This window comes from Dicentrarchus labrax, unplaced genomic scaffold (genome assembly GCF_905237075.1).
Source record: "Dicentrarchus labrax unplaced genomic scaffold, dlabrax2021, whole genome shotgun sequence".
In the NCBI taxonomy this organism is placed as follows: domain Eukaryota; kingdom Metazoa; phylum Chordata; class Actinopteri; family Moronidae; genus Dicentrarchus; species Dicentrarchus labrax.
Window position 1 is genome coordinate 14,728,727 of NW_026136717.1, and position 26,787 is coordinate 14,755,513.

Consider the following 26,787-nt stretch of genomic DNA (forward strand, 5'->3'; position numbering starts at 1 on the left):
AGAAAGCTCTACTCCTCTCATCAAGAGTCATAATTTACTTGTCAAAGCAGGAGTCCTCTCAGCGTGCGGGAGGCCTCCTGGGGTTATAATTGCGAGACAGTTTGGTTCTCCTGAAAATGCCTCCAGTCAAGATGGAGCACGGGCCTGCTAGTCAGCCTTTGTGTGCTCTTCCTTTTAAAAGTAGCCATTTACACAGAAAATTGTAAAACATGGTTAAAAAAAAAAGGAAAAAAAGAAAAATATTTGACTAGCTTCACTATACTTTCACCATCAACTCCTTGTCATCAGTGACTTTCAACACTGATTACCTCGGTGCTCAGAGAGTAATCTCTACACTGACACAAGGTCCCCATCTTGTGGAGAGAGTATGAAACTCTGTATTTCATGTGCAGGTCAGCTAAAGTTCGTCTGAAAAATCACATTGGATATGATTTTTTGAAGCAATGAATAAGTAATAAAAATTCATATGAATCTTTCATTGAGCAGGATGTCAAATTAAGTGGTGAAAAGCAGCATTTTTCTCAAGTATCATTTTGTAGTTTTACTGGAATATTTTTTGCTGCTGCCACATTTTTTAAGGAGACATTGTACTTTGAGATGCATAGTAACTTTTCAGATTAAAAACATACACTTATAAAAAAACAATGTAGGCTAACTGTTCAAGATTAAACCACCTTCTTCTTGCATAAAAAAAGAGTGAGTGTTTCATGTAGCCAGTGTTCCCAAAGAGGTAAAATGATCAAATATTTCACCAAAAAAAAAGAAAAGATTGTAAAAAAGTTAAGAACATAAACAAAAAATGTATTCTTTCCTGCCTCATTTATCACCTCACAACCCCTCAGATTTATCATGTGACCCTTTGGAGAGGCCCGACCCCCAAAAAATCTTAGGTGCTTTTAATAAAAATGCAGTATATTCATTTCGTGATATTGGTACTCTGACTTAAATAAAATAACTAAAGGATTTCACACCTCTGGTTACATTTATTGAAAAATATTCACATAACATGATGAAAAACACCTTTTTTACATGATAAATTCACAGTCTCTCATCACGGTTCTACATGCAGTTCAAAGCCACCATATCCTCCATTTTCTCAAATAATCCCTCAATCATTGAGTTGCTTTTCTTGCTGGTCAGTACGTGATACCTGCCCCCGCATCTCTCTACGAGTCCCATTAGCTCCCCGTTCCTCAGGATGTGCTGTTCTGCGCTCTCCCCTAATATTTCCCCCCATGTGAACAGCACCAGTGTGCGCTGCCAAATGTCTTCCCCCAACAAACTCATGTGCTCCTCTACGGCTCTCCTGTACTTCCGTGTGCAGGTCAGGAAGGCCGGCATGAGCAGGAGGACGACGTGAGGTCCTGGGTGACACCAGGAGATACTGTCATGGATGCTTTTCCTCTGCATCATGTTGGTCTGATCTGGTCCGTCCCGCCATCTCAGACCCAGCGGTTCTACGACGGCGAGGCGTCGTCCAGCTATCTGACCTCTCCAGGGCCTGAAGTTAGACCCATCGTGTTTGGATGCCTCTCCACTCAGGATGGTGACTCCGGCTGGGGAGTGAGACGACCAGGACTCCCCTAACACCATCACCCTCAAATCTGACCCTGGAGGCTCTTTGTTGTTTGTGCTTCTGTGACCCTGACTTGTAGATAAAAACTGGAAATCTTGATTGACCTCTGCCTTTTTCAAGTCCTCTCTGTCTCTTTTCTTTCTCGTCCCTTCCTTTTCCTCAGCCGTCCTGATCCCTTTTAGTGTTTCAGGTTGACAGTTATTGCTCTCTGCAGCTGACAATGCTGTTTTCATCCTCTGATCCTCCCCATCCTTTGTGTTCTCTCCTCTATCTGACTCTCTTCCTCTGCCCTTTCCCCTTCTCTCACTTACTTCCTGGTACACTAAATGCAAGTCGTCTTCTGAGCTCTCAACTGTCAGATCAAAAACATCCCTCCCATGGACTCTCCCATTGTCATCAACCTCATGCTGTCCATTCTCTAAACCTCTTGTCTCTCTTTTGAGCAACCCTTCCTCCCGTTCTGTAAGATTCTGTTCCCATTTCTTCAATTTCTCAAGCGACGTCTTTAATTTTTTCTCTTTGTTGTAAAGTTCCTCCTTCAGCAAAGCCAAGTCTCTCCCCATCTCGTCCAGCTCCTGCGTTGTAGAGTTTACGTGCTCTTTTCGCATCTGCAACTCTGACTTCCAGTTGAGCAACTCCTGCTCTTCATTTCTTAGATAATACTCCCTGTCTTTCAGCTCTTTCCCCTGATCTTTTATCCCTCTAACCTTCTTCTGAAGGTCTTGGCCATGACAGCTCAGCTCTTTCTGTTTGCCTTCCAGAGCTCTAAGCAAGCTTTCTAGCTCCTTTTCCTTTTTCTCGACATTTTGCGCTCTCGTTTTTACCTCTTGCTCGTGTTTATTTTTTTCTTTTTGCTGTTTTTCTAGACTCGCTTCCCATTCACTGAGTTCTTTTTCCTTACTTTCCAACTTTGCCTCTTTTTCAACAAGCTCTTCCTCTTTTGCATCGAGTTCATGTCCTCTTTTGCTTAGCTCTTCTTCATTTCTACTCAGAACCTGCTTCCTTTCCACAACATCTTTTTCCCTTTTCAGGAATTCCTTTTCGATCTCCTCGTCCTTAATTCTGAACTCACTTTGTTTCTCCTTCAGCTGTGTCTGGAAGTGCTCTCTCATTTCATTAATCTGCTTTTCTGCCTCACCTTCTCTCTCTTTCATCCTTTCTATCTCGACTTGCAGCTTGTCATTCGTCTCCTTTAACCCCCTGACCTCCACATCTCTCTCTTTAAGAATACTCTGGATTTCTCCTTCTATGCTCTTGACCTGCTCTTCATATCCCTTCAGATGTTTTCTAACTTCTTCTTCACTCTCCCTCTTCACCTCCTCACACTTTATTTTAAGATTGTCCGCCTCTTTTCTCATCTTCTCATTTTGCTCCTGCAGCTCTTCAACTCTCCTCCGACTTTCCTCATATTTCTCTGTCACGTCTGAGATCCTTCGCTGACTTTCTTCCCCCAAACGACTTATAGCGCAGTCCTTCTCCTTTGCGATGGATTCTATGTCCTTGTTCTGTCTCGCAATCTGCTTTTCGTACTCCTGAATCATACTCGTCATCTCCTTTTCCATCTTGCTGTTGAGCCCCTTCAGTTCAGACTTTGTTTGCTCGATTGTTAGCCTCAGTTGGACGAGCTCTTTCTCACTCTCTCTGTCTCTCTGCCTCAGCGTGTCGAGTTCTTCGTCTTTCTCCTGAAGTTTTTCCATAATTTCGGCATCTTTCTTCCTTCCCTGCTCTGTGTGTTGCTGCTGTATCTCGATGATACTGGAGGTTTGGTTTTTAATGCTTTCTTTCAGCTCTTCAATTTCTTTCAAGTAGCTCGCACATGCCTTCTTTGTCTCGGTAATCTCGCTGTCTCTCTCTGCAAGAAGACATTCTGCTTGTTTTATTTCTTTTGTTTTCTTGTCAATGATTTCTATCAGTTGGTTCATCTCAGTTTCTCCTCTCTCGTCCTTCTTCCTCTGCTCTTCCCTCCATCTCGTCTCCCTGGAGTCGGCCTGTTGTTTAAGACTTTCGATCTCAGTTTCCTTTTCTTTTAGTTTTCCCTCCATGTCATTTAAAAGCAGTAGTTTCATCTCCTCCATCTCCTGTTCTCTGTCTTGCAGTCGCTGCTCAGCCTCTCTCTTTTGATTCAGAATAATTTCTCCTCTCTCTTCTTCTTTTCTTTGCAGGATTTCGTCAATATCCTTTATATGTTGATTCAGTTTTTCTATCAGTCTTTCTTTTTCTTCGAGTTTTTGCTCAATCTGTTTCTTGAGATACAAATGATCTCTCTCTCCTTCCTCTTTTGTCTGCTGCAACTGTTGTTCAACTTCTTTTAAGTGTTCTTCTATCACTTTTATTTCTCTTTCTCTTTCATCCAGTCTTTGCTCCAGGTCTTTCTTATCATTTAAATGATCAATTTCTTTCTCTTCCTTTTGTTGCAGCTTTTCTTTCACCTCTTTCACATTTAATTTCATCTCCTCTATTTCTTTCTCTTTTTCTTCGAGCTGTTGCTCCATTTCTAACTTGTTCTTTAAATTGTCTATTTCTTTCTCTTCCTTTTGTTGCAGCTTTTCCTTTGTTTCTTTGACATTTAGTTTTATCTCTTCTATCTCTTTCTCTTTCTCCTCCAGCTTTTGCTCCATCTGTTTCTTATGATTTAAATTATCTCTTTCTCTTTCATCTTCTGCCTGACGCAACTGTTCTTTAATCACTTTTATTTCACTTTCTTTTTCCACCAGTCTTTGCTCGTTCTCTTTCTTGAGATTCATAATGATTGTTTCTTTTTCCATGTCACATTCTTGTATTGTTTCTTTGATTTCATTGATGTGCTGATGTTTTAACTCCTCTATTAGTCGGTCTCTCTCCTGCCCTTTTTGCAAAATGTATTTTTCATGATTTTCAATTATCAATTGCTTCTCTTTTTCATTTTCCAGCACCTTTTCTTTCATTTGGGTGGCATAAGTTTCCTCTAGCTCTCTTATCTCGCTTTGCCTTTCCTGCATTTGTTTCTCAATGTCTTCTGCAAACTGCTGTTTCAGCTCTTTAATCTCTCGTTGCCTTTCTTGCTCTATGTCCCTTATTTTATCACTGTACTCTTGTTGGAGCCTTTCCATATCTCCCTCTTTTTCTTTCACTTTTCTATCTATTTCCTCCTTGTGTTCAGCTCTCCTCGCCTCCATTACTTTTTCCATCTCTTTCATTTTTCTTGCCATTTCTTCCTGATGCTGCAGTTTTAACACTTCTATCTCTTTTTCTTTCTCTTGCATCTTTTGTATCATGTCTTTCTTGAGCTTTAGATGAATAATTTCCCTCTCTTCTTTATTTTCTAGCATTTTCCCTTCCATTTGGACGAGGTAACTTTGTTCTAACTCTGCTATCTCTCTCTTTTTAGCCAGCATTTGTTCCTCTGCTTCTTTTGCAAACTGCCCTTTCAGCTCTGCAATCTCTTTCTGCTTTTCTTGCTGAATGTCCCTTATTTTATTGTCATGCTGTTGTTTGACCCTTTCTTTATCTTCTGCATAGTTTTTCATCATCTGATCGATTTCTTCTTTGTGTTGAATTTTCATTGTTTCCATAGTTTTCTCCATGTCCTGTTGCTGCAGTTTAATGCCCTGTATCTCTGTCTCTTTGTCAAGCATTTTTCTCTCTATCTCCTTCTTATGTTGTGATTTCATTTCTTCCACTTTCCCCTCCATTTGTTTTTCATATTGTTTTACGTTATCAAGAGTTATCTGCTTTTCCTCCATTGCTTTCTTTCTCAGTTCTTCCTGCTCTTTGTCTTTTTCAAGGAGTTTATTTTCCATCTCTGTTTTTAGTTTGTCCTCCAGCTCTGCCATCTCCTGTTTCTTTTCTTCTACTCTTCTCTCGAGAACATTATCATAGTGTCTTTTAATCTCGTCCATTTCTGTTTTTAAAGAGTCAACTTTTTCCATCCACTCTTCTTTCTCTTTCTTTTGCAGCTCTGTGTTTTCTTCCAATTTCTTGACCTCCCTTATCCACTCTTGTTTTCGCGCTTTAATGGTATCCTCCCTCTGTTTTCTTTCATGTTCATTTTCTGCACTGACACGTTCAAGGTTGAGCAGCTTCAGTTGCTGCTCGTCAATTCTTTCTTTCAGCTCCTCAATCTCTGTCTCTTTTAGCTCCAGGTTGTGCATCGCCTCTTCCTTTTCTCTTTTACTCTGGTTTAGTTCTACGCGTATTCTCTCTTTCTCTATGCTCAGATCCTGAATTTCTCTTTCTTTATCCTCTGTCAGCCATCGCATCCTCTCCTCTAGCTCCCCAATATCAATCTTCCTTTCTCCAATCCTCCTGTCCTCATCCTCCTCTTCTTCCCTTTGAACATCAGTCTTTCCAGGTGATTTCACCTTTTTCTTCCTGTCAAAAAACCACCTGATGCTCTTCATCTCCCTCTCTCTCATTTTTTTCAACTCTGCCTCCTGGCGAAGCATTTTATCTCCAATGTCCTTCAGGCGCTGGTTGAACTTCTCGTTCCTTTGCTGGCTCAGATCCCTGACCTCGTGAACCATGCCAGAGAAAGCCTCACACCTGTTCATTGCAGCCATCTTTTCCACCTTCTGCAGGAGCTCTGTCACCATACTGGAGCCTCCATTTCCTCTTCCTCCTCCATCTACACTGCTGATGACATGGTACCTGCCCCTGCACTTCTCCAGCAGCCACTGGAGATCTCTGCCCCCACTCTGGATGTGCTGCTCAATATCCACCCCCTGTCGAAGCTGGTCCCCATGGGTGAACAGCAATATCGTGTGTCTCCATACACCCTCGCCCAGAAGCTCCAGATGTTCCCTCACATGTCCCGCCATCACCAGTGTATCCACCCTAAGAGTCAACAGGAGCGCATGGGGCCCTGGCAGACACAAGGCCACGCTATTGACAATCTCCCTCTTCACCCTCTCAGGCGTGGCACCCGCTACGCCTCCCTCCCAGCCTGGAGTGTCCACCACAGTCACCAGCCGCATAGCCACCTCAGCCTGCTGACGGAAGCACTCCTCTGTTACCGCCCCCGCATGGAAGGCACCAGTTTTTCCCAGAATGGTGTTCCCGGCAGAACTCTTTCCTGTTTCACGCTCACCCAGGAGAACCAGTCTGACTTCTAGTAAACGTCGGGGAACCTTGGAGAACGAATGGTGGGCGTCCAGCTCGGAACCCTGAACACCATCGCCTGAAAGGGAGAAAGGTTTTCTGTAATCGGGGCATGACAATACAAAGTTCATCCCTGATAAAATAAAGGAAGTTCCACTACTAGCTTGTTGGCTTCATACGTTGTTATTGGTGAACAAGTTACCTAAACATTGATTAATACAAGTCAAATATTGCTTTTAGCTCTGTTGTCTTGATCAAATGATCTCGGTCTTTAGCTGCTAAATGTTCATTTTTTTGCCCGCTTTTGTCCGTCTTACATTTGGTGCTCGGCAGGTAGCATACAGCGGGTTTATCAAAGTTGTAAACTAAATGAGTGAAACAGTAAACATTTGAGCCATTTGACCAAAAACATTGCACTCAGTGGGCTAATAGTGTTAATTAAAGAGTTCAATAGTAAACAGTCAAAACAAGAAGTTCACTTGGAGTTGTGTTTGCCAACAGTGAATGTAAGTCCAGTATTCACTCTCCTTTTAGCTTTATTTGGGTCTCCAACCACTCTCCAGGGAAATATCCAGCTCATTAGTTGCTAAACATTTGACTTCCTTCACTAGTATGTTCCCAGCTGCTAATGGGTGTTGGGCAGGTAGCATTCAGTGGGTTTATCAGAGCTTTAAGCTGGAAATGGATACCTACGGTTGCTGAAAGTGGTCAGACAACCATCAAGTAACTCCAGAAACCAAAACAGTGCACTAGACGGGGCTTAAAAACAGTCCACTGTGCTTTAGGTACATCATTATTACAGCACCATCAGCAACCTTATAAAAATGTGACAAATGTGTTTGCATATGATTATTTTACACATCCAGCAGACAAAGAGCAACGTTGGAATTGTGTTTCTGGCCAACTGGTGAATATAAATCCTACAGAATAATAATAATATCTGGCTCTTTAGTATCTAAATGCACCACTACAGTATCTTCAGCAGCTAGTTTTCAGCTAAACTCGCCTGTCTGTTGTGTGTTGCTGAATAGTTAGTGTGCAGTGGGCCGGAAAAGACCCCGAACGCCTTATAGCTGAGGGAACTGCAGAGTCAGATGATAATTCTTTGTGGGTTTGACACTATGAGCCACATCTCTCACACCACACCTAGTCATATGATCTACTGTTGCTAGTGATTAGTGCAGCTTTAGGCATTCATTTATATTTTTCTGTGCCTGATTGTGATATGATGTATTGAGGAAGATTTACAAATTGAACAGACTGAAGAACTTACTCATTAGAGCAGCTTTGATGGCCCCTCTCTGCATCTGCTCCTCCATCTGCCTCTGCTTCTTCCTCCTCTCCCTCGCTCTCCTCTTCCCGTCTGCTTCCAGGCCCAACAGAACCGTATTATCCATCTCTATATGACTGCTCCCATCCTTCTTCCTCACCACCATCACCTCAAGTTTTCTTATCAGTTCTTTCACCTGCGTGCCATCTCCTTTGCTCCGGTTATTCACAACATGGTATCTGTTCCTGCACTTCTGGAGGAGTCTCTGGAGCGCTGGCCCACTCGACTGGATTCTTTGCTCCATGGACATCAGGCCTAGTTCGTCTCCCCTTGTGAACAGCAGCATGGTGTGCTCCCAAACTTCTTTTCCCAGTGGCTCCAGGTGCTCCTCTATCTCGCTGATGTAGTCCTCTGTTATTGAGGCGCAGGATCGCACCACCAGAAGCACAGCGTGGGGTCCAGGAGGACAAAGTGACACACTCCGCAAAGTCTCTCTCCTCACCCAGTTCGGGGTGCTGTTGAGGGGGTAGTACCACTCCCACCCTGGAGTGTCCACCACCGTGACTTTTCTCCCTGCCACATCAGCTCGCCTTTTCACACACTCCTCCGTGGGCTTCCCACTCTCAAACCCTCCTCCCAAAATGGTGTTGCATGCTGCACTCTTTCCCGCTCCTTTCCTGCCCAGAAGGACCAGTCTAAGTTCTGAGAGAGCAGGAGGGTGTTCTGAGTCCATGGCGACCTGCAGACTCTCATCTGTGAAGAAAGGGAGAAGTACTTCCTCACTGCACCGTACCGGATAATCTGAATGACACAAAACACAGAAGTGTTACAGTAATCAGTCATCTAGTCTCCTTTTTATACATAAAACTGCATTTTAAACCTTATTTTTACATAATTGGATTGTTTACAAATTACAAATTAATCTAATCTAATTATCATGAAACATTAAACTTAATGTTTAGTTATTTCATGATAATGCATAATATACTGCATTTGATATACAGAAAGTATATACTTGTGTTAGTCAATTAATTTTACAAGCTTATTTCAGATGTAAAACACCTGAGCAAACAAAGAATGTAAGAGCTCAACCATAAACTCACCACCATTCGCGACGATAAGTGGACTGCAGGTCGTATCTGACGTGTCCATCACTACTCTGTACACTTTCTTTCGCTTGGCCTTCCTCTTTTTAGTTCCTGTATGTCTTTTACAGGAAGTATTTCTTCACCATCATTGTGAAAGACGATAGAAATACCCTGATAGGTAATTGATCCAAAATGAGACTATGTGCTGCACAAACTGAGTACAGACAGTGGAACACTTGCCGTGTCATGTGACCTGCTTGTGGTTTTCTAACGTGTTCTCCTCCAGGACGACAGGAAGTCAAGAGATGGCACAGTGAGCTTTTATGACACGTTAACATGCACATGTTTGCAAAACCCACAGCAATGCATACATGCATGCTGCACACAGTGGCAAGGATTCATTAATGTATGAACATTTTGTACATACAGAACATGTGTGTGCAGGAAGTCATGAGGAGAGCTGTAGAGCTCATTACCGTCAGGCGCTGTCCTGTGGTAAATGTGTGGCACGTCTGTTTCCTTTTCTCACAAGTAAAACAGTGCTAACTTTGCCTTGTGGTAACAAGTTCCTGCCTCGAATCATGTTGTTGCATTACTTTAAAGGAGAACATGAGCAAAACAGCAGACAGAAGTTGACTATATACAAAATGCACATTATGTGAAAAACTGCAGCAATTTATGGTTGCGTTGCATTTTTATAATAAAGGTTTATTTTGTAATCAAAATCTCACGTAGGATACAAAATGAAAGTAACAGCAACAAGCAAGGAAGAGAATCTTTCATTAAGTTTATCAAAGTGTCAAAATATACAGTTTGTTCCTAAATTCAACATTAACATAAAGCCAGTAACCACATATAATTCCCCTCCAATGATCCCTTCAATATATCTGCACACAATCTCACCGCGACATCCATTTAGCAATTGTTCTAGAGCATTCAATCAAACATGATCTTCCTTGTAATCAATAAGACTTGTATGACTCCCAGATACAGCGGATAATGTAAAAACAGAGTTTAGAGGAAAGATCAGGCTACAGGTAAGCAGTCAGATCTGGCAGACAACTCCAAAGGGTCGTAAGCAAAGGAAGGCAGACATACAGGAAAAAGGCTGGAAGCTGCCGCTTGGAAGGCCTGATAGACGATCTGGCAGGGAGTTGGGTGGAAATGGGATGTTGTTTATTATGAGGGGATAAGTGGCTGCAGGTGGGTGGCTGCAGGTGAGGCTGGGAATGTCCGTATCTGGCTGTAGCAAGTAAAAAACTGGGCAGCGAATGTGTAGAGAAGATCATGTGATATGATTAAATACATAAATAGCTCTTATTATCAAGTGTTTGAAAGGATTTAGTGCAATAATTCAATGTAATATTCAGCTTTTTATGTTGGTGGTAACACTTTACCTTAACCCTCTGCTATTAACATTTAGAGGCAGTATAAATACATTTAATAAACATGTTATAATACAATATATAGTAGCGGATATAAGTATTAATGTATTTGTCCAAGAGAAGTTGTAGAAGTTACACTTGTTTGTCCTTATAGCTATGTATATAACTACCTTATACGGTGTTATAAACCAACATAAATGAGGGCTTAAAGTAAAGTGCTAACCAGAGTTTGATGTCAGAGTTTGTGTTTTTATGCAAAAGTTAGATATTTTTAATCCCCCTAACAGTCGTTGTATTGTGTGAAGAGCCAGTATCCTTTCACCACGCCTGCCTGCTGTCACTGCACCTTGGCTGTGTGTCCCTGGCTGCATATATGGTACAACATGTTTTCATGTCTTGTCCAGTCTGTCCCATGAAAAACACACGCACACACATTAGATCATGTCCTTTATGATTCACCCTTTCCTTCAGCACCAGTCAGGGTTAATACAAACAAACCCTGTTTATGGAAAGGACTGAATCAGCCGTATTGATTTGGTGCCATTAACCCGAGCAGAGTTGTTTTGAGGTCTGTTAAGTGTTCAGTGAATATTACCATGATGGATGCCTTTTCACATGTGTGCTGCTTTTTGTAAATGTCAAATGAATTACTTTTTATTGGACTCCCTGCAGCAGCAGCCACAGCAGCAGCAACAGCAGCAGCAGCACTTCCCTCCAAATATGAGGCTGCCTGGCATCTAAAAGACTCCATATCATGAATAAAAAACAGCCCAGAAAATGCTCCCATCAACGTTGAAGCTCACAGTTGTTCTTTTTAATGTAACATATAAATTTGCATTGGCATGTGCTGATTAGTGTGCCCCTGAAATTAACTGTTCAATCAAGAAGATAAGTGCTAGTGGTGGAAATGGGAAACCCAGAGGCATACAGTGCAGTGTTTCCTCTGTAATTTTATTCCGCAGTGGAGCTTGTTGGTATTTTTAGCTTTGCTTTCACATCTGTCGCTGACCTGGCCATCAGTTTTAAAGTAAAGGCTGCAATAAAGTTTCTTTTTTGAAACATTATAAGGTTTTATCTGCTTTATAAAGAAAATTAAACTGTATTTTAATGATCATGTTTTGGGTAGTACTGATGGAAATTCTTGCTCATGGTAGCAGCAGATGATTAAACGAATGAATGAAAAAAGGACTTCTTGTGCATAAGCAATGTAGTGGATCGACTCGCTCTGAAACAGTGGTGTCTTTTATTTTGTTTGGACTCACTTCTTGCGCTTTATTACCCCTCAACACAGTATCAGTGCCAGTATGGAAAATGAGTGAAGGCAGAAAGCGGTCTTAGTAGTATAGTAGCAGTATCAGAGGAAGGACTGTAGGAGTAATAGCAACAGCAGCAGGAATAATGGTGGTCATATTATATAATGGTGTCACTGGTAACAGTAGTAAAATAGGTAGTTTTACTGTAAGTTACTTACTGTAAGTTACTTACAGTAAAAGTGATGAAAGTATTTTTAAAAAAGCAACAGTAGCACCAGCAAACGTAGTTTCTATCCTAAGACTCTTGATTTGATGAGGCCTGTTCTGGCACCAGAAGACCAACTGCAAGCCAACAACCCCAAAATCCAGCCATTTAGAGTATTTAAAGGTACCCAGTGGAGTTGGAGAGTATGGAGTAATGTTTTCACAAGTGGGTCCCTGTTTTTTTTACACATTTTTTTTTTTTAACTGCTTGACAGTTGACAGCCAAGAAAACTGGCAATGGAAATGTAGCAATGTGCCAACAAGGAAGCAAAGAAAAGGACTGTGAGTAAGCGAACATGGATGCAAACAAAAAAGGTGTCAATTTCTTTGAGGACGGGAATATATTTAGACCTCAATAAGAGCATTTCCTTTCAACTGTTTGTCTCAAAATATTGCACACAAAAACCAACATGTAATGTAAACATATTCCACAGTATGAGAGTTAAAGAAATTAAACAGTAATGAGTTTAAGAGGTTGCAGAAGTTATAGATAATGACAAGAATAACATAATAATCAAGTCTAATGCAAAAAAGTTAAGCAATGCAACAAAGTGCAATGGAAACGTATAAATCATGACGTAAATGAAGCCCGTGACTTAAACATCAATCAAGCTTCTGCTCAACTGGAGAGTGAGTTAAACAAATGTGTCTAAATTATGCACTAATATGAATGGAAACTTGACTAATGATGCACACAGATCGTTTCTTTCTAAGAAACAGAGAACATGAACTTGTGCTTATTTTAAAATAAACTTCACACCTTTAAGTCTGGGGTTCAAACTTGGGCCACTTCCGGTTCAGAATCAGCTTCAGTTTACCACAGACCAACTTAGGGTCAGGCACTATTCTGGTCTATTCCAGTCATGTACAAATCCAGTAAGCAGGCAACTTATTAGTGAAACTCCAATTGTAAATAGTTTACCAGGAATTACCAATTGAACTGAGACACAGCGGCTCAAGTAAAGAGGCCACAACAGTCGGTGTGGCTTAACTCCCATAACTGGCTCTTTATTTAGAGCCGAGACTAAAAACCTGAGAAAGTGAGGAAGAGGAGAGGATCGTACCACAGCTGGGAAGCCACTGGTGGAACAGTGGGAAGACCTGTGTAAAGATAACACCAACCAAAACCAACACCTCAAATAAAAGCATTACACTAGTAAACATGCAACCGCAAACCATAGCACCATCAAAAGCGAGCAGACCAACCACGACTTGCACAACCAGGAACAAGAGAGACAGAATTAAAACTCTTATTCTAATCAACCCTGAAATAAGCTAAAACAAACACTATTAAAATAGACATCAGAAAGAGCTTTTTCTGTAAACAAACAATGCAATTATATAAACATGAATTATTAGCAACACTAAATTAAAACATATTTGTATGAAGTGACAGATCATTTTTCTTCCACTTCTTAAACTCAAACAACAGAAATCAAATGTTGTCTGTATTTACAGATAGGCACAGCAGTGTTAACATGCTAACATACTGATGTTTAGCAGGTGCAGTGTGTGTGTTTAGCGTACTATCATTTGCACAATGTAGCACAAAACAGCTTGAGGTTGATGGAAATATGTTGTTTTTCATAAACATATAACCTGGAGAAGTCAGAATCTTGACCTGATGATAGCGCTACCTTAAAAGTCAATCTCAGTTTTTTATGATTCATCCTTTTGGGACCATGAATGTCTGTACAAACTTTCAGGGCAATCAATCCAAAACCTGTGGAGATATTTCAGTCTGGACCACTGACATGGCTTATATTAGAAATATAAAAAAAAAAAAAATGGAAGAAAAACAAAACAAAGATGTCTCTGACAGCTGCAGAGCTCAGACATCAGTTAGTGACTTTATCTCTCTGAGCTCCATCCAGCTGTGGGTTGTACAGACACGATAGATTCCACATCCTGTTCCTACTGACTGACCAGTTACACAACAAGCAAAGATCTTACACACACACACACACACACACACACACACACACACAACACGGATAGTGCTTCCTCCCCCCTGTAGGGTATATAAGTAGGAGCAGAAGTCTCCTAAGACGGAGCAGCAGCAGTAGACCGACTCCAACCAACAGCAGCTTCTCTCCAACTTCATCTGCGGTGCATCCACTCTGCATTCAGACTTACTTTACAGGTAAGAAGGTTGCATCTGTACTCAATAGTTCTGCTTTTATTGCACCGTAATTCCTCAGCAGTTGGTAACTGTGTTTTGTTTATACCTTCCAGATGTGAAGATGCAAATGAATTAGATGATACAGCTGAGAGTCATTTAAAACATGCTGCAGTTGTTGTGTAATCTTTTAGGATATTTTGGTGAAACATACTAAGATTTTGGAAATTCTTAATTATTCAATAACTGATGCACTTTTCTATCATCTGAAATGTGCTTCTCCATCATCTGATTCATCCTAATAATCAGGGATCATTAACTTGTTGAACTTATATTCACTGTAGTAGTAACAGTAACAAAAGAGCAATTTTAAATGTAAAAGTCATCATCTTCCTCCTCAGCTGTTGCAATGCATATTTTCTGTCTCTTAAAAGTATATTATACATGCAAAACTTGGGCTATTTAACTTGAGTTTTTTCTAGGAAAAGTGTAGTCACAGGAGTTTTATAGTGAGCACAAAACCTCCTGATGCACAAACAGGCTCAGCTCTGCTGGTAAACTGTTTTTTCTCCTGCGTCAGCATTTGCCAAAGTTGTGTTAAACATGTGTGTGTGCACATGTGTCACAAGTGTCTCAGACATGGAAAGGTTTTAGGTCACCGATACGCAGTGGTGTGAAGAAACTAAATGAGTTTATTCAAACCCCAGACTTGAGTTTTGACTTGAGTTTTTATATTTTATGTGACTCCATACTTAAGATAAATCTGAGTGGTATTAAACTGATTAAACTATTTGTATTGATATATTGGAGTTTTTTTCCAAGTCTTTGCCTTCAATATTCATGAGTTTTCCCTCTTTTCTGGTAAGTTTAGAGTGAAAATCGCTCCTTGGTGGAAGCGATAACAGCTCGTAGACACCTTAATGTGAGAAGTCTTGTAAGGAGTCTCAAGTCAAAGAGATTGGAAACCACAAATGTATTAGTAAAAGCTTATCATGTTTTCATGTCAAATATAGCTGTCAAATAAATGTAGTGGAGATGAAGTATAATGTAGAATAACAGATATATCATGTAAAAATGTACTTGAGTGCAGTATTTGAGTAAATTGTTCTTAGTTACTCTTCAGCACTGTGCTATCTGTCTGCCTGTCTGCCTGTCTGCCTGTCTGTCTGTCTGTCTGTCTGTCTGTCTGCCCACTTGTCGCTCTGCCAGTCTGCAGAGGGTAAGCTTGCTATCGGTGCCACTGGTGGTTAAGGTGAAAACAGAGCGTTCACTGTGTTAAACGATGACTCACGCAGCCAAACGTCGTCCCAAGCCTCTCTCTCTCTCTCTCTCTCTCTCTCTCTCTCTCTCCCTCGTCCAGCACACACCCACATTATGCAACAGTGAGTCTCACTCTCTCAGGCAGGTGTTTGTACCACGAACCTGACACACTGTACACCCTGCTAGCATCTTATAAATACAGTGGTTGTGTATTTAATGGTTGAATCCGCCTTACCACATACTTACATAATCATCGTGGCTGTAACTTCATGCCTCTCTGACCTGCAGTGGCAGCCCGCTCGGGGTCTTGGAAGCAGGTTTTAGGTAGACCCCATGTGGGCTGAAGGGTTGATGTAATTATAGTCCTATTTCATGTGGATTTTGTGAGTCATTCTGAATTCACTGAGGGACTTTGTTTTCATCAATTTGATGTGTTTACACCCAGGGCTAAGTTTGAGCCTGCTAGTGGTCAGTTGTGTTTTGTTTTGGTTAATTGTTTTCACCTTTATTGACTCTTTAAGATCATTTCTGGTCAACCATTAATAGAAATAACTTATCTGGAGCACTTATGTTTCTACTAGAAAAACTCCCATTAATACATCTACTATTACTTGTATTGTAGAAGCACTATTAGTTTCTCACTGCCTCCACTACCATGATGCTTCTATGGCTGCACCTAACAATTATTTTCATTACTGATCATTAATGTGCACTTTTACATTTAACTAATCAATTAGTTGCTTAAAATGGTGAATTTTTTTGAAGTATTTTGTTCAGTAAACGGTCCAAAACCCAAATATATTCAATTTAGTACCACATATTAAACCACAACATTTTGTCCATATCCTGCAAAAAGGTCGGGCAGGAGTAATTTACATCTTTTCATACTTCTGTTATTGTTGGTAATAATTTTAATTTTACTTTCTCTACCACTAGTAATAGCGTCAGTACTCCTATATGAATTATTTTATTTCAAGGAGTGGTTGGTCCCAGTCTGACTGCATGCAATATAAGGTAATACATAAAGAATCTCAGTGGATATTTATAGCCTATTATGTGTTTATGTCAAAATTTTCAGTACATTTTATGTGTAATCTGGTTGCTATGTCTTCATAACATTCATAATTACATGGTTTCACCCTAACAAAGACCACAGTAAGACTTTCCATGACCACGAATGACTCAATTATTTGTCTTGTCTTTTCATAAACATGATTAATGCTCTGTGTTAAAACTTTCTCTCTCCGTGACCACAAAAACACACAATATTTGTGAAGTGAAAATAAATCGACAAACACTAAAAGTGTCTTTCTTAACCAGCATCTTACAGGAAGGGGAGAGGCTGTGTGTGTACTCCCCTCCACCCAACCCACAAACCATGCAAACCACTTCCATGTGTGTGCTTCGTCCAGGCATGTTGGAAGTTTCATCATTCACAAGTTCGAATTTTTTCATGCATTTTGCTTTAACAGCTATTCCAATTTGAAAATCCTCCCCTCTTGAATAAAAAGGGACAAGGACACAGTTTTTCCACAGATGTAAAGCAGATGGTTTTGAAAACAGCTTGCCTACCATGCAGGAATGAATGGAGCATGATGGGAATTCAGCCTTTAGAAACTGCATGGATGAACAATTAAACTGACATATTTTGAATCTGATGTCAGAGTTTTGAAGGTTGCTGCAACTTCTTCTAAATATTTCCAAAATATTTAAACTAATGCAAGATATTTGTTTTCCCTTGACTCTCCCCTTCCAGTTGACTGATCATCCACCCTGAGCTACCACCACCATGTCTGATCAAGATGCCACCCCGGTTCCCTCTTCTGTCCCACCTGTTCCCACTGGACCCCGTCCCAAGATTACGAACCGTGGACGCTCCGCAGTTCCCATCGCCAGCTCCAACTCTGAAACAACCGACATACCTGAGTTGGAGTACTTTGGTGCACCGGGCCCAAGAGGATTTCCACCTCTGACTGGTGAGAGAACTCACTTACTGAACATCATAAAGCAGTTTAGAGGAGTTAATTCAACTTAATATTTCTAGTTTGTTTCAAGCTTTTTGACTTGAAAGTGCTGCTTGAGTGAGCATTAAACTACATTCTAAAGAAACCTGACTTCCCACCATGCATTGTTTGACAGTTGCACCCTTCAGAGATCCTTCTTCTTGTAGTTAGAAGAAGTAATATTTGATGGAAACTTGCAATATCTCTTTAACACAAGTTAAGATCAGTCATGTTTCTTCTAAATGAAAACATGATGGAGGTTATTGAATTCAGTCCCAACCGTCTTCTAATAATAATTTAACTGAAATCATCTTTGAATGTTGAATGCAGAATCAGTTCTTCATGTCAAAAGAAGAAATGGCTCTTAGAAACTGAGAAAATGGAAATAGGAAGCAGATTTCACATTTGTTATGACTAAACAGTTCTCAATTCAACATAACACATTAAGTTTAACTCATTTTTTACTCTTACCCACTTTAATGAGACTACTTATTATTCAACTTAAGTTATTTTAACTCATATACTTAGGCAGCTTTGAACCAACTTAAAATGTATTGTGTTTGTAACTCATCAACCTGTAGAAAAAGGTCATATTAAAGATCTTACTTAGATAGAATGTTATTTATTTTATTTTTTTAAATAATTGAAGGGCAGAAGACAGATGTCACAGTGCGTCTTTGTTGGAGAAGATAAAGTATTTTTCCCGACAGTGACACACAGTTTGCAGTAGGTTTTGCAGAACGTCCAGTACATGAATGGCGTCCAAACAAGATAAATTCTGCTCACTTCCTGCAGCTTGTCGCTACACTCCACCCTGTGTTGTTTTCAGAAAGCTGCACAGTGGGAGATATCTAGATGTGACAGGAATTTATGAATGCAGTGACTGGAATTTAGTGTGTGGTACATTAGAGCAGAACAACAAGATGTCAGGAAACAGTCACAAATAACTGTAGCCTATATACACCTCACTGAGGTTTTAGATGAGTTTACAACTGTTGACACATTTTGAGAGAAATGGTCTCCACCACTGAGCAGTTCTCCAATCAAATTTAACTTTGTTTTCCCACTTTATTTGACTTTTGATTGCAAACACCTGATAGGATTTAATGTCAACTCTCAACCTACTGCTTGGCAAGAAAACAGTGATTTGTTAAGGAGGCAGTGGCGTGAGAGGGGCAAATATGCACAGGGTAACAGTTTCCCCCCAACTCCCAATGAGAGTGGCATTTACTAACCACATGAGCGTCTTGGATAACCAGAGGGGTATTTCAGACTCTTATGTTCCCCTGTGTGGCATATAAATGTTTAACAGCACCCCCTGTGGCCTTACTGACAGTTATGTGATAATGCTGAATGCTAAAACAAAAGATCAGTGAATATGCAACAATATTTATCTTATTTATTATTTATTCAAAGTTTTCTAACATTAGCCACCATAAGCTACTGCTCATACCAAACCAAGTAAGGATGTAGCAGCAAAACCCTTGAGTGTAGTGAACGGAGCAATGGTGTGTTTTATTTCTTATTAATTAAACTTTTGATTTGTAAAAGGGAGATTGTGTTATTTCTTCTTTCAAAGGCTGTCTCTTTAAAATAAGCTTTTAAAAAAGGGCACTTTAGTTAGCATTCAGACCAAATCAAGCAGAGGGGTGTTTATTTATGCTGCCCCCTCATGTGTTCACAATGACCGACTAATCAATTAGTTATCTGGGTGTTTATTTATATTATACACTCTGTTTTAAACCATGTGTTGTTTTTATGTACTTATGTTATATACTGTTAGTTGCATAATCACTAAACCATTTGCATCTCCTCTACTTTTACTGGAAGCATTTTTTTACCTTGTACCAAAAGACCTTATTTACCGTAAACCTTCCTCTTGCAGCAGGAAACATCACTCTTAGGTGTATGGAGTGTGTGCACAGACAATCTTAATGATTTCTAAATATGAAAAATAAGTACTGCAGCCTTTTGTATACACATTTACAGTACAAAGTCAGAACACAAGCAACATCCTGCTCTCTCTCTCTTTCTCTCTCTCTCTCTCTCTCTCTCTCTCTCTCTCTCTCTCTCTCTTTCTTCCATTCCATTCAGAGTTTCTTGACATCTGGGATGTGGACATGATGAGGAGGCCCAATGAGATCAACAAGATGCAACACCACACCGTGTCGTACAACTCTGACTATCTCGTCGTCCGTCGAGGACAAGAGTTCCAGGTCAAGATCACGTTCAATCGTCCCTACAAACCTGCTGAAGACAAGTTCGCTGTGGAGTTTACCATCGGTGTGTTTAGTTTTAATGATCTGAAAAGTGATGTTTTCCTTCCTGCGGTTGTTAGAAGTCGGTCACATTTTTGTAGAGGCATCAAAAGCTTGTAAGATAAGATATCACATCAGCAAACTGAAGTACTTTTTTTTTATACAAATATAGCTTTTTGTCTCATAATTATGAGTAACATTGTCTTCATAGTTTGTTGATGTTGGCTCCCATATGGTGGAGAAAAAGAAAAATAACTCTCATTATGTATAAGGCTTTTAGTATTTTCTTACCACCAATTTTAGAGTGTATATAAGTGGGTTTTATTCCCAAGATTTGAACTGCCACTTCATATTGTGAAATGTTCTTGCCAATGACAACTTTGCTTAGTGCCACTTAGAGGAGTGGATCGCAACCCATTTTGCTTGCGAGCCATTCAATCAAAGAGTGATTTCAAAGAGAGTGAGTTTCTTTGACAGCATAATTTGAACACTTTCATAGGTAATCCTACACAGTAAGAAATAGAAGATCAGAGGGAAAAAAAGACACAGATTTGTTTTCCCTCTTTAACCACTGGCTTTGCTAATGCAGAGTTCAATATTGAGGTCAGTATTGCTCTCAAGAACTTAAGAACTTGATCCATGCTTTAACTCAATTAAAGAGAGCTCCCTCCTGTCTCATTACTATGTTACCTTCGATTGTACTATGTGTTAAATTTGCCTCCCTGTTCACCCAGGCTCCAGCCCCCAGTTCAGCAAAGGCACCTATATTCCTGTCTTCCCTACCAGCGAGCGTCAGAGCTCCTGGGAGGGCCGCATCACAAACACCTCCGAAAACACGGTCACCTTGGGCATCACTACTGCGGCAAACTGCATTGTGGGGAAGTACCACTTGTACGTCGCTGTAATGACGCCCTTCGGCATCCGTAGGACCAGACGTGACGACAGCCGAGCCCTCTACATTCTCTTCAATCCCTGGGCGGCAGGTTCGGTTTCAGCTTCATGACCATTTTATTGAACATGTTACTGGCCTTTGTCTATCTTTCATGCCCGTTAACATCCACATGACCTGCTGTCCTTCCTCAGCTGATGCTGTGTTTCTGGATGATGAGGAACAGAGGCAGGAGTGTGTGATGACTGAGATGGGGATCATCTACCACGGTGCATACGACGACATCTCTGAGAGAAACTGGAACTATGGACAGGTAGTACAAAGACAAATTGAGGACTTCAAGAGTGATTTTCAAACCATTTTTTTGACTTAAATGGTTTTTTCTCCTAGTTTAACTATGGAGTTCTGGATGCCTGTTTGTACATCATGGACCGGTCTGACATGCCCATCACCAACAGAGGAGACCCCATCAAGGTGACCAGAAAGGCCTCTGCTATGGTGAGAAATCCTCTAAAGACATATGAAACAGAAACATAACATATACGGTTAAATGATGCGTCAATACATACAGAACATAAATGTACAATATTGTTGATACAGTGAATAAAATTAATCTATTTGCTCACCGTTTTCTTTCCATGAGACTTCACTTAGAGGACCAGTGTGTATAATTTAGTCTAATTGGCCCAGCAGTATTAATACCACAAGTTAGGATGGCTTTACATTATTGTAACTTACATCTTCCCCTACTTATATATCTAGGAATTTCAATAATATACTAGTTGTTGAACAGAACATTTTAGGATTATATTGCATCAGAACAATAAATGTCAAAAACCTGCTCTTTGTTGTGTTCAGCTGAACTCTCGTGATGATGACGGCGTGCTGGTGGGGAACTGGAGCGGTGACTACACCTACGGAGTGGCACCCACTTCCTGGACTGGCAGCACAGAAATCCTGCTCAGCTATGCCAGCAGCAAGATGCCCGTCTGCTACGCTCAGTGCTGGGTCTACGCCGCCGTCTTCAACACCTGTGAGTAGTACTTTGCAGACCCCTTCTAAATTTTTTCTTGACCTTAGTGGAAAAGGTCATAACGTTATGGAAAAAGATGAGAAAGAGAGGTTGTAAGGAGATGGGAAAGGGAAAGGCAACGTGTGCAACGTAAATCTGAAAGTGTCTGACAGATAAACAAGGAATTGTGGGATAAAAATACCCAACTTCCTTTTATTCCTAGGCTCAAGGAGATAGGAAAGGAAGCTTTCATCTCTTATCCTGGCTGATACTTACACACTTTGGGTCAGTTCATTCACCTGAAAACGTTCTATCCTGTCTTTGCCTGTCTGTGTAGTCCTGCGCTGTCTGGGCATCCCGGCGCGGGTCGTCACCAACTACTACTCCGCTCATGACAATGATGGAAACCTGAAAACTGACATTATCCTGGATGACAACGGCAGGATCGACCGCAATCGCACCAAAGACTCCATCTGGTAACACATCTTCCATGACAGCTTGCTATAAACCAGAGATCTTGGCATTTTAATGTTTGGTTTGTTTTTTTACCTGCTGGTAGTGTGGCCTGTAGGTATTGTACCATTGATCCTTCAGTTTGTCTAACCAACACTTCTTTATCTTTATGTAGAAAATGCCCCAATAAAAATTATCCGCTGTACAGACTCGAGCAGTTTATGCAGAGAAGAGACAATTTTAACAGACAGGAGTTTTATTAGACTAATTTCTCTAATATTATTTGAAATAATATTTGTCATTGTCAGGAACTATCACTGCTGGAATGAGTGCTACATGTCCAGACCAGACCTCCCAACTGGCTTTGGAGGCTGGCAGGTTGTGGATGCAACACCACAGGAGACCAGCGATGGTAAATAATAATATTATCACACAATTTTCACACAAATGTGAATACATTTCTTGTTGGGTTGTACTGTATGTATATAAATAAATGAATGGGCCACTGTTTTCAGTTTTTTGAGTCAATTTTTGAGTCAACATTGAATCTCTTCTCCATTGTCCATGAAGGCATGTACCGATGTGGGCCTGCATCAGTCCAGGCCATCAAACATGGGCAGACTTGCTACCCATTTGATGCTGCCTTTGTGTTTGCTGAGGTGAGTCTTTAAACAACATTTTTCAGTATCATTTTATGTCTTATTTTGTCTGTAAAGGCTGAGAAAGTGGTTGTATGCAAGTCTTGTGTCGCTCACTTGTTCCTCATTTCTTAAACAGGACAGTATTATTCACACAGTGTTTAATTTTCTCTCTCAGCGCTCTTCTTCAAAACGGTTCAGTTTAGGTTTGCTCGTGATTTTTGGATAATCTCTCTCCCTTCAGGTCAACAGTGATGTGGTGTTTTATTCCCGGAGAAAAGACGGGACTATGGATCCAGTCAAAGTGAACCAGACTCATGTAGGCCGCATGATTTTGACCAAAGCTCCAGGAGACATGACCCGCCTCGACATCACAGATCAATACAAGTTTCCTGAAGGTCAGTGACTTCATCCAACACAAATCACAGTGTCTTAAAAGTGGGCAGAAACGGTTTCTCTGCTGCAGCCTTCTGATCAACCATCACAACAAAAATGCTGAAAGTGTGCCTCTGTATCTGACTTCAAATACACACTAACATGAATATATTTATCCTGTGATGAATTATCTTACACAAGCAGCCTCTAAGTCAGTGTTATGTTAAAATTTGGCTCAGAGTGTGTGTACATGTGCCGCTGAACGTAACAGCAGGTAGACCATTAAATTAGTTAAATAAAATGACAAAACACCCAAAAAATGGACTCGGGAGCTATATTTGTCCACTTGCCCAACCCTACTACAGTGTTCATTCTGGATGATGGCTGAGTGTTGGCACAGTCGGTTGTGTTCTGGCACCAGATGACCAGCTATGTGTCCCTATGTGGTTGCCAGGTTTGGCGAAGGTTTTTGGGTTGTGGACTTGGGATCCTTTTGGTCTGGAAAACAGCTCCAGTTGGCATCATTCTGACTTGGTTTAGGCCAGAGCTGGAACATGGAAAAGGACCAAAATACTTGGGCCAATTCTGGTCCCACAAATGTGACATGAATCTGCCAACGAGGATTTAGACTGCTTTAAGTCCAAATATGCAGACTTTGTAAAAATATAACCAGGAAGGTTAAATACACTAATATATTTCATTCACCCAATCCAGGCAGTAAGGAGGAGCGGACCGTTCTGGAAAAAGCGGAGGAGTATGGCTGTAAACGAGAGAAGTCCAACCCTCCTGAGGCTGATGTGGACCTGGTCCTGCCTACCCTGGAGATCAACATGGGCGACGACTTCGAGCTGAGCCTGGAGTTCATAAACCGCAGCGACCAGCGCCGCGTTGTGGAGGCTTACATCAGCGGGAGTGTGGTCTATTACACCGGAGTCACCAGCTCCGAGTTCCTGTTCAGGGATCCCACAGTGACGATTGGCCCCAAAAAAAGTGAGCAAGTTAATCCTTTTCTCTTTATCGTAATCAAATAAAACCCCAATGGCCAACAGAAATACACTCATATTGATTCAGCAACCACAGACAACACCAACTACATTACCAAGACTAACTGTTAGAAATCATTAGACATAACTACAACTCGTATTAAACACAAGAAGGCACTCAATAAAGCCTGAGAATGTCAATGCAGAGTCAATTTTTGTGTTCTCCAGGTGTGAAGGAGGTGGTGGTGATCGAATCAAAGAACTACATGAAGCGTCTGGTGGAACAGGCCAACCTCCACTTTATTGTTACCGGGAAGGTCAAGGAGACCGGCCAGATCGTCACCGCCATGAAAGTCGTCACCCTCCACAATCCCAAACTCATCGTCACGGTCTGAAATTCTGCTTGATTTTATTCGGGTTATACGTTTTGGTACAGACTTTGCATTATAGAAGATTTTAAAATGTATTTCTATTACTTTCTTTTTACCAAATGACCTTTTCTTGAATCTAAACACTTTTGTGTACTTCAGGTGTCCGATGGGGGCAGAGTGAATGAAGAGATGATGGCTACTGTGGAGTTTACAAACCCCTTCAACTTCAGCCTGGAGGGCGTCTACATCCGCATGGAAGGACCCGGGCTCATGCCGCCCAAGTTCAAATATTACAGGTGAGGTCAGCACAGAAGAAACAGGTCTTTGTGTGAGTGTAATCTTCATAGTTTACTCATCTAATATTATATTATATTATATGTTTCTGTTAGACCTGTTGAAAAATAAAATATTTTCATACAAAACAAAGAAAATATTTCAGTTCACCAGGATATTCCATCTGTACATGTTAGAAATTATTTTATAAAGTTAAGCTGGTACCTTTCTCATAACCACTTAAACCTTCAGCCGAAGTGAAAATCACTTGTTTTCACATAAAAAGCAACATTTTTTAATTATGTTACAGCTTTTATTCATTCATGTCAGTGTAGCATAAAACTCTCACAGGGCTGCAGAATTCAAACTCCATCATGTGGCATTTACACTCAAATATGTATATTTACATATGGATGGCAGCTATCTTGTATAATGCTCTTGTGTATGTGTATATATATATATATATATATATATATATATATATATATAAAATATCTTGATTATGGGAGAAAAATGGGAGAAAAATGTAGTTTAAAATGTTACTATGCTATGCATGTTGCTTTTATGGATGTAATAAAGGTATGGATCCTTTGCAGAATGACATTTTGATGTGTTGTTATAATTAAACTTAATTAAAGAAAGAAATGTTATTTTCTATCATTACTTAAAGAAGCTACAATTCACATTTTATAATAACAATGTATCAAAAGATATAGTGAAAACAATGTGAAAGGAGGCGCTCGTAGTGATTAAACCTTTAAATAATTATCATCTGAATCTTCCTCTCCATGAAATCCAGTTACCTTATTATGTCACAGCTTTTTGTTTTTGATGTCTTTGACTAATCAGCCCAGTCCTTTTGGTATCTAACTCTAACCCTGCTCGTTTCAGTCTGATCCCAAGAGGCTCCTCTCTGACCTGGACCGAGTTTTTCACCCCGCAGAGGGCTGGCAGCACCAGGGTGATCGCTACTCTGGACTGTCCTGCTCTCAGTCAGGTCCACGGCCAGGCGACTCTCACCATCGCGCCCTGAGGATCACGGCAGGATCACTGACGCCCACCGTCACTCAACTTACTTACAGCTCAAATATAGGCGCATGACATAGTTATGTATCTGTAGGTTTACAACAGTTTAACAAGTGTAGCTTCAGCATTTAACGATGGTGGTAGTTTTAGTTATTAGCAAAGATCTCTTAGATCTCGAAGAAAACAGTCATTTCTAAAAGTGCTAGTTTAAGAAGAGGTGAATCCACACATTTTTGTACCGTATCAAACATTTGACTAAGTAATTTTTTATGCTAAAAAACAAAACAATTATATTCTTTTTGTGACATTTTTGAGGGCACTACACAACGCATACATTTCAAAATAAAATCAAATTAGTGTAAATACAGGACTCTATTGAGTGAATATGGAGGGATTTTATACACAGCCTGTTTATTTTATATCAGAATCAGGTTTATTGCCAAGTAAGTTTTCACATACAAGGAATTTGCCTCGGGACATCGGTGCATAAGAATCACAATCAAGTGTAGATAACAATTAAAAATAGAGACAATAAAAATAATCTAAATCAATTATTTGGCTACCAGGAGGCAGAATTACGTCCAAAACAAGCTGACAGACACACAGTCCTGACATATTATTGTCAGGTACTGTTTATGAAGTCAATAGGGCTAACGTATGAGCAAACATTGGCCCCTTCACAAGTCCAACAGACAGAACAACATTATCGACCCACCCAGCTGTGTGCTGCCGACCTGATGTGTGCACTCTCATTTTAACTCAGTTTAAGTCACCACCAACCCCTGAGACAAATATCTCTGTCATTATTTGCTAAATGTTCAATGGTCTTCAGCAGCTAGTTTCTAACTCTGTCTGTTTGCTGCTTGGTAGGTAGTTTAGTGGACTTATCAGAGCTGAAAGTAGCTTCCCGCAGCTGCTAGAAACAGGTTTGATAAGGGCAGCGAGACTGAACAAAGCAGTAAGTAAACATCGAGTCAAAGAGAGCTTTAAATATGAGATAGGAGTGACCCATTCGATGCTTTGTTTCATTTCCTATACAAATACTCCCACTATGGAAGTACATATATTAAACTGAAATGTTTCTGCTTTAGAACTGTAAAGAGCTTTTTCCACCTCTTTATATCAATAAATATCAACCAAATAAAAGATTCCCTATACTGTAAGTGTGTGTTTGTGTAAGTCAGTGGTGAAAGTCTAAATAATTCACAGTGAAAC

The 26,787-nt window shown here is 40.4% G+C and overlaps 2 protein-coding genes across 3 annotated transcripts; one reads left to right on the forward strand and one right to left on the reverse strand.

The window, feature by feature from the left end:
• Positions 1 to 963: 963 nt before the first annotated feature.
• On the reverse strand, positions 964 to 9,242 carry si:dkey-185m8.2 (trichohyalin). Of its 2 annotated transcripts, none has more exons than XM_051428623.1 (3): positions 9,026 to 9,242; positions 7,926 to 8,675; positions 964 to 6,731 (listed from the first exon to the last, which is right to left on the reverse strand). In XM_051428623.1, exons 1-3 carry the CDS (start codon positions 9,072 to 9,074, stop codon positions 1,060 to 1,062), a joined length of 6,471 nt encoding a protein of 2,156 aa, XP_051284583.1. In that variant the 5' UTR covers positions 9,075 to 9,242; the 3' UTR covers positions 964 to 1,059. The 2 variants fall into 2 exon arrangements, with proteins under 2 accessions (XP_051284583.1, XP_051284582.1); XM_051428622.1 differs by having other exon boundaries at positions 7,926 to 8,723.
• Positions 9,243 to 13,906: 4,664 nt separating this feature from the next.
• f13a1b (coagulation factor XIII, A1 polypeptide b) lies at positions 13,907 to 26,735 on the forward strand. Its single transcript, XM_051428673.1, has 15 exons — positions 13,907 to 14,055; positions 17,048 to 17,267; positions 19,389 to 19,577; positions 20,287 to 20,535; positions 20,636 to 20,754; positions 20,832 to 20,939; positions 21,300 to 21,474; positions 21,791 to 21,929; positions 22,215 to 22,318; positions 22,477 to 22,565; positions 22,789 to 22,942; positions 23,634 to 23,909; positions 24,131 to 24,291; positions 24,433 to 24,569; positions 25,438 to 26,735. Exons 2-15 carry the CDS (start codon positions 17,081 to 17,083, stop codon positions 25,577 to 25,579), a joined length of 2,229 nt encoding a protein of 742 aa, XP_051284633.1. The 5' UTR covers positions 13,907 to 14,055; positions 17,048 to 17,080; the 3' UTR covers positions 25,580 to 26,735.
• Positions 26,736 to 26,787: the final 52 nt, after the last annotated feature.

Excerpts from the sequence above, each read along its gene's own strand:
- f13a1b (XM_051428673.1), top strand. The coding sequence starts at position 17,081 with ATGTCTGATCAAGATGCCACCCCGGTTCCCTCTTCTGTCCCACCTGTT. Across the intron at positions 17,268-19,388 it reads AGGATTTCCACCTCTGACTG|AGTTTCTTGACATCTGGGAT; the intron begins GTGAGAGAACTC and ends CATTCCATTCAG. Across the intron at positions 19,578-20,286 it reads CGCTGTGGAGTTTACCATCG|GCTCCAGCCCCCAGTTCAGC; the intron begins GTGTGTTTAGTT and ends CTGTTCACCCAG.
- si:dkey-185m8.2 (XM_051428622.1), bottom strand. The coding sequence starts at position 9,074 with ATGGACACGTCAGATACGACCTGCAGTCCACTTATCGTCGCGAATGGT. Across the intron at positions 8,724-9,025 it reads ACTTATCGTCGCGAATGGTG|ATTATCCGGTACGGTGCAGT; the intron begins GTGAGTTTATGG and ends TGTGTCATTCAG. Across the intron at positions 6,732-7,925 it reads CATCAAAGCTGCTCTAATGA|GCGATGGTGTTCAGGGTTCC; the intron begins GTAAGTTCTTCA and ends TCTCCCTTTCAG.